The following is a 12,967-nucleotide window of genomic DNA, read 5'->3' on the forward strand; positions in this document are numbered from 1 at the left end:
CCCCGCAGCCCGGCGCCCCACACACCGCCCCCAGCGCCGCGGCTGCCGCCGCTTTGCCTCCCGCCGGCTCGGAGGCGGCGGGCGAAGCCCCCCCGCCCCCAGCCGCGCCCCGGGCTGTGAGAGCGGGCCCCAGGGGTCCCGGCGGCGGGCGGGGGCGTCCCGGCGGGGCGGGGGGGTCCCGCCCGCCCCCTCGCCCCCCGCGCAGCCATTGGCCGCGACGCCGGCCCCCGCCCGCCGGCCCGGCCCGGCCCGGCCGCCCCCGCTGCCAGCGCTTATAGCGGCGGGACGGCGGCGCCGCGCCGGGAGGTGTCGGGATGCGCGTTGTGTCGAGTTGCCTGCGCTGGGTGCTGCTGCCCCTGGCGCTGCCCCTGGCGCTGCCCGCCCAGCGGCTGCCGCTGCTGCCGCACGGGGAGGAGCGCGGCGATGCCGCGCTGGAGCCCGGGGACGATGCGCGCTCGGCGGCGCTGGAGCTGAGCACGGCGCTGCGCTTCTACGGCGCCGCCGTCCGCTCCCTCTACGTGAGTGTGGGGCCGGGAGGGTGCGCGGCCCCGTTCCGGCCGCCGCAGGGTCTTGGGGGCTCCCCGGGGGGGTGCTGCCGGGGTTGGGGTTGGGGCTGGTGCGTGGTGGTGCTCGTTGGAGTTCGCGTCGGTTTTGCGAGCGCCGTGGTCAGAGGTCGGTCCGAAGAGCTTAACTGTGCGGGCTGTGTTCAGTCGGGTATCAGAGCTGTGTTAGTTCCCTTCTCACACAGTGGGTGCTGCTGATTCTCTGAGGTGCACGCGGTCTGTGCTGGGAGGCGATGCAACCGACAGCAGGAGGGGAAAGAGAATGTAATGGGTTATCCAGAGTGGACATCGTCCCCAGGTGTTTTGTGTGCTCCCGCACAGCGTGCATGTCCAGCTAAGAAAAAGCCACGTCTTGGTCTGCGTTTTGCATATTTCAGCATGCCAAAGTCATAAAACCGAAACTACGAGCCTCCAACCAGCAGCTTGACATGCCCAAGATTTGCACCTCTTAGCGCTGAGAGTGCTTTCTGCCCCTTAATGTCTTGGACACCCTCAGATGTTCGTTGCTCATGACTCTCTTGGGCAGGCGAAATCCACATCCAGAGCAACTGCAGGCTTTGGGCTGCAGATAGACGCCAGCCATGTGTGTGCCTCGTAGCAGAATCTGCATCCCAGGGTTGTGTGTGCATGTTTATAGCTAATGGAAGATGTTTAGTATATGAAGGTGGGATTGAAAACAGATTGTCTGGAGCAGAGCTGCTCCAAAGTAGCCAGAAAAAAATGTTTAATGCAACAGCATGTCTTCAGAACACTCTAAGAGTATTGTCTATTTTATCATTGCCTCTTTTCTTCTGAAGCCTCACCTAGGCTGGCAGTTGGAGATGCCAACTAGCATATTTAGAAAGGTCTTAATAGGGAAGGCCCGGTGTGTTTAGTGCATTAATCTGATCAAGTTAAAATCCACCTCCCTGTCCAGATAAACCAACATGCTTTAGCACCATGGGTCTAGGATACAATGGGGACTAATCTACACGGAGACACTTGGGAAACTGGACCTCCATGTGGCTGCAGTCGTTCAAAATTTGATTCCTATGTACTTGAGTCTGTTTTACAGGTATTCACTGAAGATTTAACATGCTTGCATTACACTGAATGATATTAGTGCTGCCACTGAAGTTAGGCTCTTTTTCAGAAATTGTCCACACTGCCCCTACCTAGATAAATCCTGAAATTACATCTGAAATCCAAAATTTTGAGGGATTCAAGTTATGCCTGTGTGGAAAATGGGCACTGTTAATGGCAGCTGGCAGTAAAGGCAAGTAATTCACAAGTAGTAAGTGGAGTCAGACTTCAGTTTGACCCTTAGTTCATTGTCTTGTCTTCCATACCCTAAGTCTGGTCACTTATTAGCCAACCCCAGTAAAAAATACACTTTTTGAAGCACAGACATATTCTTGAAAGATAGTGGGCTGTGTATGCAGTCACTGAGAAGCAAAGATAACAACATGTCAGATAAGTGACAGAAAGGGGACAGAGTTTTCAAAGAGTAGTAAATTGGTTAACCACGCTAGGTTACTTTAATAATCTTGTTACATGCCCATTCCATAAAACAGGAGCAGTTCTAGTTAGTTTTTGTCTGGAAGAGTACACGTGTAGAGCCTATTCCTGAATCACTTTTAGGGTACTCTCAGATCGATTACTCAGTACTAAGGATGGGCAATTTTAATATAGGCAAAGTCTGATAATGAATGGTATTTTAGTGTCAGTCTAGATAATATGCAGAGTTTTTTATCTTGCGTTTAATCTGTCACGAGTATTGCAAAACAGAAGCGCAGTACAAACTGTATGGGGGTTGCAAAAGGAGAAGTATACCTGTTAGGAAAATGTATTGAGCAGTCTTAAATGCACCTTCACAATACACAGTTTTATTATATATTGGCAATAAGTACTTATTAAGCTCTATGATGTTATTTAGTGAGCAGAATTCACCAAAGTGTTGCTAGTTGATAGTAAAAGTTATCAAGCTTATACAATTAACATGTGGTATTGGTAGCAATACATTACAGTACATCAAGGAATTCCTGGATCAGATTTTGAGTTGTGATGAAATAGATCTTTCTGTCAGTATAATGTGATCAGTTTATCTTAATTTTTGAGTGCTTGGTTTTTGCAACTTTTGCCTTCAATCAGCTGAAAATTTATGTGGGTTCTCTCTTATTTTTTCCAACAGTTGAGAAGCTGAGTTGTTTGAGTTAGCTCTACATGTGAATAAAAAGGCAAGGAGTTTTGAGGAACGATTGTTTAGTATCAATTTGTCATAAAATCCCTGGCAATAAAACTTTTTTTCTTTTCAGAGACAGAAGAGAGAACTTTTATTTTATATAAGTGGAAACAGACTTTCACATACTGTAATGTTTTCCTGTGCAAGATCTATGACATTGAATTCTATCACTAAGTGATACTGGTCTATTTGTTTTAATAACATACTTTTATTAAGGCCTTTCCAGTTTACACTAGGGCTCACTGCTGTGGAAAAGTTAAAGGATTAGGGATTCCTTCCTTTTAGGGAAGAATCAGAGTCCTTTAAGGCAAGTTTGGATTAGTTTTCTAATAGTTACTTTTATTAACATCCTAAATTTATAGTTGGTCATGTTTGTATTAGAAAGTTTTGCTGCTTTAAGTCAACTGGCAATTCGTTATACAAATACATTCAATTTTTCCAAACTCCCTTACTCAGAAATACTTAAGTCCTCAAAATGCCTAGTCACTGTACAAGCAAAAATACCTCATTTGTTTGAAACTTTGATTTTTGTTATATGCACATGGATACGCCTTTTTTCTCTCCATAGAAGTACTTTGTTACTTCGTACTTCCTTCTTCTCACTTGTTTTGTCATTGTGGATGTATAATAGGGTGTATGTGATTTGTTCTGCTACAAACCACAAATGTATGTTAACTATGTGTGTCATCCAGAAGTTTAACATGCTAAAAATACATCTGTGTTTAGTTCCTGTCAAGTTAAATAGTATTTTACTCTAAAAGGAAAGATGTACCGTACAGCTGGTCTTTAGACAACGCCCACCTGAGGCCTTTCTTCCCCCCCCTTTCCCATTTGACCGGAACGAAACTTTAATGAAACCCAGTACTTACCCCAAATTACTTCGCTTTACTTTGGGGTTCCACACTTTAACTGTCTGTGTGACCTTAAACATGAACAGGGTAATGTTAAATTGTACTATTGACCATCTTTTTCAGTATAAATGTATTGTTAAATCTGAAAACTAAAACCATTTTTTCAGTAATGGTGAACATTCATTCTCTACACTAAAGTTCTCTTTGCAAAGTGAGCAGTTTGTGTATTTATTTTCATTTAATGGCTTGCAAATGTTTTCTCTGGGTGATAGAGTACTTGCAGCCAAACATTCCCTTAACATTTGAAACGGAACTGTCTCATTTATAAACTACAAACATGAAAATGGAGTTGGCATTTTTGCATCTCCTTAATAAAATTACTTGTTGCATTTAAGTTTTTTAACAAGATACAAAGTGACTAGTCAGGAGCATGCCCCTAATAGGTGAAAAGAAGAGGGCAAAATGTTGGGTCATTTTTTTCTGGTCTCTACTTAATTTTATGGTCTTAACTAGTCCTGACTGTATTTTCTCTTAATGTTATTTTAATCTGTCATAAATGAGGGACCATGCAGCCACAAAGTCTGCACACACCAAATCTGATGAAGAGCATGGAATTTGTTTAAAATATTTGAAACACCAGTCATCTCTCACAACAGGATTTAGAGTGGGAGTGGGGGTGCTTGTGTACAGAAAGTATAAGCAAGGAGTGGAAAAACTTTCAATTTACTCTAAATGTATTACTTTAAAGGTGGACTGCATCTCCTTGCTAGAAGTTCTTAGCCAGCATACTGTAATGCCCACCATCTTCCCAACTGTCTTCCAGTGGTATAGGATAATTGGTGAATTTTAATTTTTAGGGTAAGTTTTAGCTTTGCTTTACAGGGGTATGAGGCATTTTCTAGTGTACAGGTGTTATAGAAGTTTGGGAAACCTTTCTGGACTAAATCGCTGTTACGTATCTGCCTGCAATTGCAGGGTCTAGACTGGGGTAACTCATACTGTTGTTTTAGTTCTGTATTCCTAAAATTTATAGTTCACCTTGGGATCTCTGGCCACTGTTAAGTCACAAATGATTAGAGGAAAAATGATCGTGATACACAGCAGCTTCTCCCCCTTTCTAACATGGCCTGTGTTCCCATCATGCTTGTGCATGATTATATACTGCTTAGATAACTTTATGCATGAACAGTGTATCCAAGATAGCTTCCCATTTTTTACATGATCTTAACTTTTTAAATTATTTCTTCACTGTAGCAGTAATGACTTTATATGTCTGCAGACCATACAATGAGCATAGATCAAGACATTTTCAAAGTAAATTCTGGTATACTCTGTGAACTACTTGCTAAGTTGAGCTAATAGTTCATGCTAACCATTATTTATACTCAAAGCTGATTGACCACTAGCCTGTGGCAGGGGGCATGCTTTGACGCCCCGGGTAGCCAAAGGAGGGTTCAAGTTATAGGTGTATGTTGTATATGAAGGGGTGGTAGTAGCATGACTTTCCATACTATACTTGTTCTGATTTGCTGCATGTAGTGGTAGAAATTGTGGTCTAGATTTTAAAGGATGTTGCCAGGAAATACGTAGCCAACATCCCTGACAGGCTTGCACGGCCCACAATTTACCTGTGTCTTGAAGAATATATGTAGTACTGACCTTCTTGTTTCCAAAGGTATATAGTAGAAAAGGGGAGGAAAAATTTGGAGACAGTGAGATTGATCAGACACAGGGAACAGCTTTTATTGGAAGCATGTGAATAGGCTGGAGGTCTCCATTCTGGAGGAGAAATTACACAGGGGGAGACACTGGGTAGGATTTGAATGCATGTCCCAATACATAAACTAGGGGCCATCAAATGAAGTCGGGAGCCAGACTGAAAACAAACCAAAGTAGGAGAGACCTCAGGGTATGAGTCACAGATCTATGGGATTCCTTTTTAAGGGATTTTGTGGATGCATAAAGTTTATGTGTGTTGAAGGGAAGACTTAAGAAATATGTGAAGGAGATCCACTGAGGCTGAATAAACAGTCAAACCACAGGGAATCCCTTGAGCTGAATGTGGTCAGAGACTGGTTGGAGGAGTACGTGCATGCCCTTGGCTTGTTCTGCTGAATCTGTAAGCTAGCAGGTACGGCTGAGGACAGGCTACTGGGCTAGATGGCCTTGTGGTCTGAGTCACGGTGAGCATTCTTACCCTTTTCCAAGCGTTCATGAAGGTTGCATAACATTGTGAACATCTTGACTGTGTGAAGAGATTCAGCAGCGGTTTGTTGTTCTTGGAGTGGCAAGAATCCCTGTGCGTGAGGTAAGGTTTTGTTTCATAGCTTGGGGTGCCAGTTTTGGGACTTCTGTCCCTTTCTGAGGGGGCAGCAGCTCTAGAGAGGTGAGTGCCTGGCTGCCTGCAGACAGTCAGATGTGTCCAGTTGTCGGGTAATCAAACACTTGGAAATAGATTTGTGTGTGGCTGATACGTACGGTGCCGTATATATCTGGAAGAAGGCCCCGGACGAAAAGCTGTGTGTAAGCAATTTATATACTGCCTCAAGGACTTGTAGTCTTGCTTGCTTTTTCTGTGTGTGTGAATGCCAGCCCTGGTTTGCCAAGGAAGTTTGGCTGTCACACTTGGACATGCCCTAGCATCTACCTGTGCGTATGTATGTATTTAATTTTTAGTCAGAGGTGGTTGGCTGTGAGTCATCATCTCACTGACCATTAAATCTTGCTGAGTCAGTATGTATGCATTTTCAGATGAAGAGCTTCACTTGTATATGTTAATGTGCATCCCTCCCCCCAAGTAATAGAGCTATTTTTCCCTAGGACTGTGTCAGGGCACTCAGCTGTAAGGGAACTTACACAGTGGCTGGTATCTGCTGTAGAAATTCCATCTCCTAGCTTTTATAGCCTTTGGTATAGGAGCTGAGCTTACAGCATATCTTAAGAGTGAGCAGCAGCTTGTTGCAGCCAACCTTGCACAGTGGCAGAGAAGTTCCTAGGAGGCTGGTTGCAGTGAAGTGAGGAGAAAAGAAAGTGCCAAGAGCGTTTGGTGATCTGGGAGGGTCCATACATAATTCTTGGCAGACTCACAGTGGGCTTGCACTGGGTCTTGGTGTGAGAAAGACTGGGAAACTTGTGAAATGTCGTGGTTATGTATATCTTTATTAGAAGAGGCAATAAGCACCTGAAATTTAAATAGCTAAAATCTTTATCTGGGGAAAAAAAAAGGTAGGTTTATCCATAAAGTGGACCTCTGGTTTTGGGCAACTGAAATCCCAGGATTCCTGACATGGGATACAAAACAAAAATGTCAAAAAATTCAGTTACTTTTGAAATACGAGACTTGACTTTTGACTCAGTTTCTTTTGGAAATGCAATATATATATTATGATCTAGAGCACATAGGTGTGGGTGATAGCCATATGAACCATATCTATCTTATAATTTCCACCTTTTTATTAGGTTGCCACTAATGGGATTATTGCAGTGAATGAGCCCTCCAGTGAAGAAAAATATCTTGGTCAATTCCCAGTCAGTTTTGGGGCTATTGCTCCTTTTATGGCAGACCTAGACACAACAGGTGGACGTGGAAATGTGTATTACAGAGAAGATTCATCCTCAGATGTCTTGCAACTTGCCTCAGACTATATCAAAAGAGGCTTTCCTGAGAGTACTTTTGATCCCAGCAGTGTTGTTGTTGTTACGTGGAAGCTTGTGGCTCCTTACCAGGCACCGGGAGAAGATCATACTTCGGAAGAAAAGGTGAATGTTAATCAGAGCTTTAAGACGTGTTGGATGTGTTCAGTTGCAGTGTAACACTGTAAACTGTTGTTTTGAAGGCTTGAATTCCATTGTGTTTAACTGTGTGTACAGTTAAGTATGTATTTTATTGTTGAAAAGGCTGTAGCAAAATAGGAGTTTCCAAAATTTTACTTGATTTTTATTTTACAGTATTTTATTCATTCAAAAGAAAATGCTTGAATCTACATAGCTGATTTCTTTGTATTCCTTGACAACTCTTACTTTGAATGTTATGTGGGATGTGGTAATAACTGAAATGGGGTGCCCTCCCTTTGTGCAATATAATCCAGTTGGCTTGCATTTTTCAACAGACACTTAAGTCATTTTGACATCAAACTATCAAAAATCTGACAGGTATATGGAGTAATAGGAACTTCAGACTGTGAATCCCTTTTGGACAGATGAAGTTGAATTCATGCTTTGTAGCTAGTGTTCAAGGAAGAAGCAGTTAGAGGTTTGGGTTTTATTATTTACAAATAATTTTCGCTTTTTAAACCATGTTAGATACTATTCTGCAAAGATATGTAAATTTATGCACCATAATTATCCCAGCTGATAAGCGTGCTCACAGTGTATGAAGTTGAGGACATTACCACAACACAGCAAGTCTTATTTTGTTAAAGATTAATTTCTTGTGACTGACGACGCAACAATTGTGTTTGCAGTAATGATTCTGCACTCTGATAGCAATGAATAGCCGATGTCTGAGGTGTTGTCTTGATGGTTCCTACAGGAAAAGACACTTGCAGCAACATGAAACTTGAACTCTTCTTGAAATATTCTGTTTACAGATTATTTTTTTTTCTATTTAGTTAGGCACATCACTCTTTTTAATTTAAGATGATATAGCATCTTATGCACAGAACTTAGAATTGTTATGTTTTAGGCAGCCTCTCTATTTCCTAAAAGATTTACCTTAACTTTGATAATGCTTTCTTTTTAATGTTTATGCATGCTAAAGCTAAAACTGCCTTAGCAAAACATAAGTCTCTGTAATAATGATATCTCCTTGGAAGTACATGATACATTATACATGATGGAAATTCTGATTTTGACTTTTTGTTTTAAAAGAAGTTGTTCTGTTGTATAACTTTACTATTTTTCTATAGTAAATGGATGTTAATTTTTTTCCACAGAGAAACACATTCCAGGCTGTTTTAGCCTCTTCTGACTCCAGTTCCTATGCTATTTTCCTTTATCCAGAAGATAGTTTGCAGTTCTATAGTACATACTCCAAGAATGGTGATGAAAAGATTCCTGCTCTGGTTGGCTTTAGTCAAGCCTCTACAAACTACTACTTTTTGGAAACGCCAGGATCATACAATGTCATTGCTAAGGATGAAGACAGCATTAGAAACCTGCACAAGTATGCTTTTTGTTTGTTTAAACTCCTTGAAAAAACACCAAGGGGTTCCATGGTTTTCTTAATTGTAGCATGAGTCAGTGAGAAATAATAAGATCCCATTAGCTATTGCATGAGAAATCATAAAGTTTGCAACTCATAAATGTCCACCCACTTAAGGAATATGAGGACTGAGGACTTTGGTCTAATTTGTCAAAAGTTCATAGTTCCATTGTCACTCGTAGGAGCTGCTGTGTACTTAGCCTTTCTAAAAATAGGACCACTTCAGACTTCAACTCTTTATCCTGGGTATTTTTTGAAAGAAAAAAATGAACAAAAAGGCAAGGGAATGGGTTAGAAAGTTCCAGTAAGTGTTAACAAGATCTTTATGCCCCAAATATCTCCTTTTGTTCCCATCACTTTGGAGACAAGAAGGCTAGATGTTCTCAAGAAGAGAGCTCTGGCTGTGGAGAAAAAAATGCTATCCAAACAGCCAGGGGTGTTTTATAGCTGAATAAACTGTACCTGTAGATAAGTATGCAGATAAGATAATTGGAAAGTTTTGTCCTGATATTTCTCAGCGAAGGGTAACACGTAGGCTAGAAATGCTATGCAACTTGTGCTTGATCATTTTCATTTGGTATATGCTTCTCTTTGATAGAAGCAGCAATGCTGGAAAGCAAGGTGTCTGGGTGTTTGAGATTGGTAGCTCATCTGACAGTATTGTGCCTGCCAAGATCAGCAACGTTTTGGAGAGCCTAGAGTTCAATGAACAAGACCAGGAGATGACTTCGAAACCGTTTATGTCAGACTATGGCTCTACTGAAATAAGACAGCAGTATGTCACCAGCAGTACGGACAGCACAGAAGAGGATCAGCACCATGTTACATATAGTGTTCCTCAGCTAGCTGCAGAAGACTTTCTGACTTCGTACCAAGACGTAACAGGAACACCTTCAACTGAGTCTTTTTACAGTCATCAAGATTTCCCAACAGCAAAAGCTCCACCTCGCCAGTTCCAGCAGTTCCCCCCACAGCAGCCCCAGGTCATAGATGTGGAAGAATTTGATGAAACTGGTATAGGTAAGGTCTTTTGTGCAGCTTGGATCCTTCTAAGATGGATAGGCTGAAAAAAAAAAAAAAACACCCCCAAAAAAAAAAACCAAACCCAAAACAGAGGAGTGCAAGAAATTGAACTACTGAAGAAATAATCTGTTTCTTTCTCACTACCTTCGTATCTGAGAATCTGGACATATTTAATACATTTGTGTTATTCATCAAGATAGTTAACTTGAATGTCACCTCAGATTCAGATCTTGCCAGTCTAGTAAACTAGCTCCCCAACCAAGCTCACAGGAGGACACATTTACAGTGTGTCTGTGGGAACTGAATCCCTCTGAAGGAAAGCTTCCTACAGAGATAATTGCATTCCTAAAGCTGACACATTCTTAGCGGGGACTGATTTCCCCATCTCTTTTGCCCAGGACTGTTCTTAAAAGTATGATCTTAACTTTAATAGCTGCATTATTTGGCTGTTCTTGGTAAGGATTTTATGATCAGTTCTATTGAAACTGAGGGTTTTTTCCTTTCATAGATGTGTTACTGAACAGAGGTGATTTAATAAAGGTTGGGAATAGTAACTGTTGCAAAAATTGTTGGCTAGGGTTTCATGGTCTCAAGTTTTACAAGGGTGGGATTAGCAATTCTGACTTCTGAGGAACTGTCTATAGAAAATTCAGAACAGTGTGGCTGACTGCCCAGATGTTAATTGTTTCTTGAAGCAGATGTGACAATTGCTATCTCCATGAAATGATGGGGTAAACCAATTAGGATTACAGGGTGCATCAATTGGTGCATGGTCCTGGGTACTTTACTGAAGGGTTTTGTTCTGAGGTTAGAAAGGCTCCTTTTTGCTTTGGTTTGGAAACAAGGACAGGTTAAAATGATTGTGTGTTTAGTTTCACCAAGAGAGTTTAACAGATCTGTGTTAATATGGATCCACTGAATTCAATAGAATTAAAGTTTTCTAACATCTGAAGTCCTGCAGAATGGCAGACTGTTACTTGCATGTTGCAAGGTTAGCAAAAATTGGTTTCAGTTGTTTGTTTTCCTTAAACAGAAAATAAAAAAACAATCAAGTGAGTCTAGAGATATTTTAAAACTAAACCAGGGATATGTGAATACTATGAGAATTACATGAAGTCTAAGTGTCTGGTCTCATTTTCTACAGTGTTTCGCTACCACACAGATGTCCAACAGACTTGTGCTAACAACCGCCACCAGTGCTCTGTTCATGCTATTTGCAAAGATTATCCCAATGGATTTTGTTGCAGTTGTATTGCTGGTTACAAAGGAAACGGCAGACAATGTGTAGCAGAAGGTAATGTTTTTGAAAATTAGGTACGTAAGCAGCAATTACACGTGACGTTCTTGAATGAGGTGACCCGTTTTCAATACTAAAAAAGGTGTGGTTAAATATTTTTTGAAAGACATTTTACTGAGATGTATTGAAAGGTATTGTAAAATGTCAGCTATACTTTCTAAACTGGTGTGGTCTTTTGAATGAATCAAATTATTTTAAGTGGTCATTATATCATTATGCATTTTAACATGACTTTCTAGACCCAATAAACTTCTGTAACTGACATAATCTAGTGGATAGCACAACATGCAGTGGTTTCTTGCTAGAATTACTCGTGAAGTTCCAATGTGTTATAATCTGATATGGTCCTCACTGTGGGAATGGACAGTTCAAAGGGGATGAACAAATTAACTTTGATCATTAAACTAAAGAGTATGGCTCCTCTTTGTCTGACCCGTAAGCTTCTTCACTAAATGGCTAATCTGCCAGATTTTTGTTACATACCCATTTAAACTTTGTTCTTGTGTAAAATCCATAAAGGAATTTCTTATGTATACACTTGTAATCCTCATGGTGACTTGACTCAGAGTATAGATTCATTTCAACAACTGAAATAGCTCATGCAGACTTTGTATTTTATAAGGTGGGAAGGCAAAACCTACTAATTAGCTTTCAATTCATAAAAATGAATTTTCAAGAGAAAGAAAAGAAGGATCTGACGATAATGGAATTTGAATTTGCATGTAGGAAATCATACACAGACGAAAACTAGCAATCCAAAGTAGCTACTTCTGTTGGTTTTTAAAACGGTCAATAGTTTTGAGTCAAGAAATAGGATAGGTTAGAATAATAGGTCAATTATTTTAACACCTAATAGTGTTAGCCTTCTAATAGAAAATGAACAAATTTACATTCAGTAGGTATCAGTATGAAGTGTGATGTTCAAAAGTTTGTGTGTGCCACTTTAACTGTCAGAGATATTGTAACAGCGTTATGGGGCTTTCCTTGCAGACAAAAAAGATAAGGAGGATAAAGGACATCTCTTCAGGCAATTTTGGCCACTTAATCATCTGTATAATGAATAACTGTGCACACACACACGCACACACACACGTATGCATGTACCTATATACGTACATAAGCAAATTAACACACTGTTTGTCGGTAGCTTTCCTGTCTGTTGAATTCTGTGAGCATTTGTTTTACTGTTTATTTCAACACTAATATATTTGAACATAGAGAATACCGAGTATGTGAGAACTGTCTTTTTGTTCTGATGCATTGCATTAATTTGCCAGGTTCTCCTCAGCGAGTCAATGGGAAGGTCAAAGGAAGAATCTTTGTAGGAAATAATCCTGTTCCAGTTATATTTGAGAACACTGATCTCCACTCCTATGTTGTGATGAACCAAGGGCGTGCCTACACTGCTATCAGCACAATCCCAGAGACTTTGGGGTATTCTTTACTGCCTCTTGCATCTATTGGAGGTATCATAGGATGGATGTTTGCTGTGGAACACCAAGGATTTAAAAATGGATTCAGTATTACCGGTAATTTCTAAATTAAAATAATGTTAAAAAACTGTGCTATGCTTTCCTCTGTCTTGAAAGAAAAGGAATGTGCATTTAGAAGCAATATAGAATGAAAACATGTTTAGTCTGAGCTGCAAATGGATTCTCTGTAATCAAACTTCTCACCATTTTTCTTGTTTACAACGTATAGTGCGCAAGCACAGAAGTGTGTTAGAAAGAATGGCTTGGCAGTTCCTGTGCAAGAAAGAGATTATGTAAAAGGATCTTATTTTTGGTACTAGAATGTACAGAACTACTG

General features: G+C 40.8%; 1 protein-coding gene across 1 annotated transcript in view; it reads left to right on the plus strand.

Annotated features, from left to right (window-relative positions):
- The first annotated feature begins 284 nt into the window (after positions 1–284).
- Positions 285–12,967, plus strand: part of NID1 (nidogen 1) — a 46,908-nt gene continuing 34,225 nt past the window's right edge. The window contains exons 1-6 of the mRNA XM_040598487.1: positions 285–518; positions 7,095–7,394; positions 8,570–8,799; positions 9,437–9,858; positions 11,006–11,155; positions 12,436–12,687. Of these exons, the coding sequence (XP_040454421.1) occupies positions 315–518; positions 7,095–7,394; positions 8,570–8,799; positions 9,437–9,858; positions 11,006–11,155; positions 12,436–12,687 (1,558 nt within the window). The 5' untranslated portion in view covers positions 285–314. The remainder of the gene's footprint in view (positions 519–7,094; positions 7,395–8,569; positions 8,800–9,436; positions 9,859–11,005; positions 11,156–12,435; positions 12,688–12,967) is intronic.

This window comes from Falco naumanni, chromosome 6, assembly GCF_017639655.2.
Source record: "Falco naumanni isolate bFalNau1 chromosome 6, bFalNau1.pat, whole genome shotgun sequence".
NCBI classification, from domain to species: domain Eukaryota; kingdom Metazoa; phylum Chordata; class Aves; order Falconiformes; family Falconidae; genus Falco; species Falco naumanni.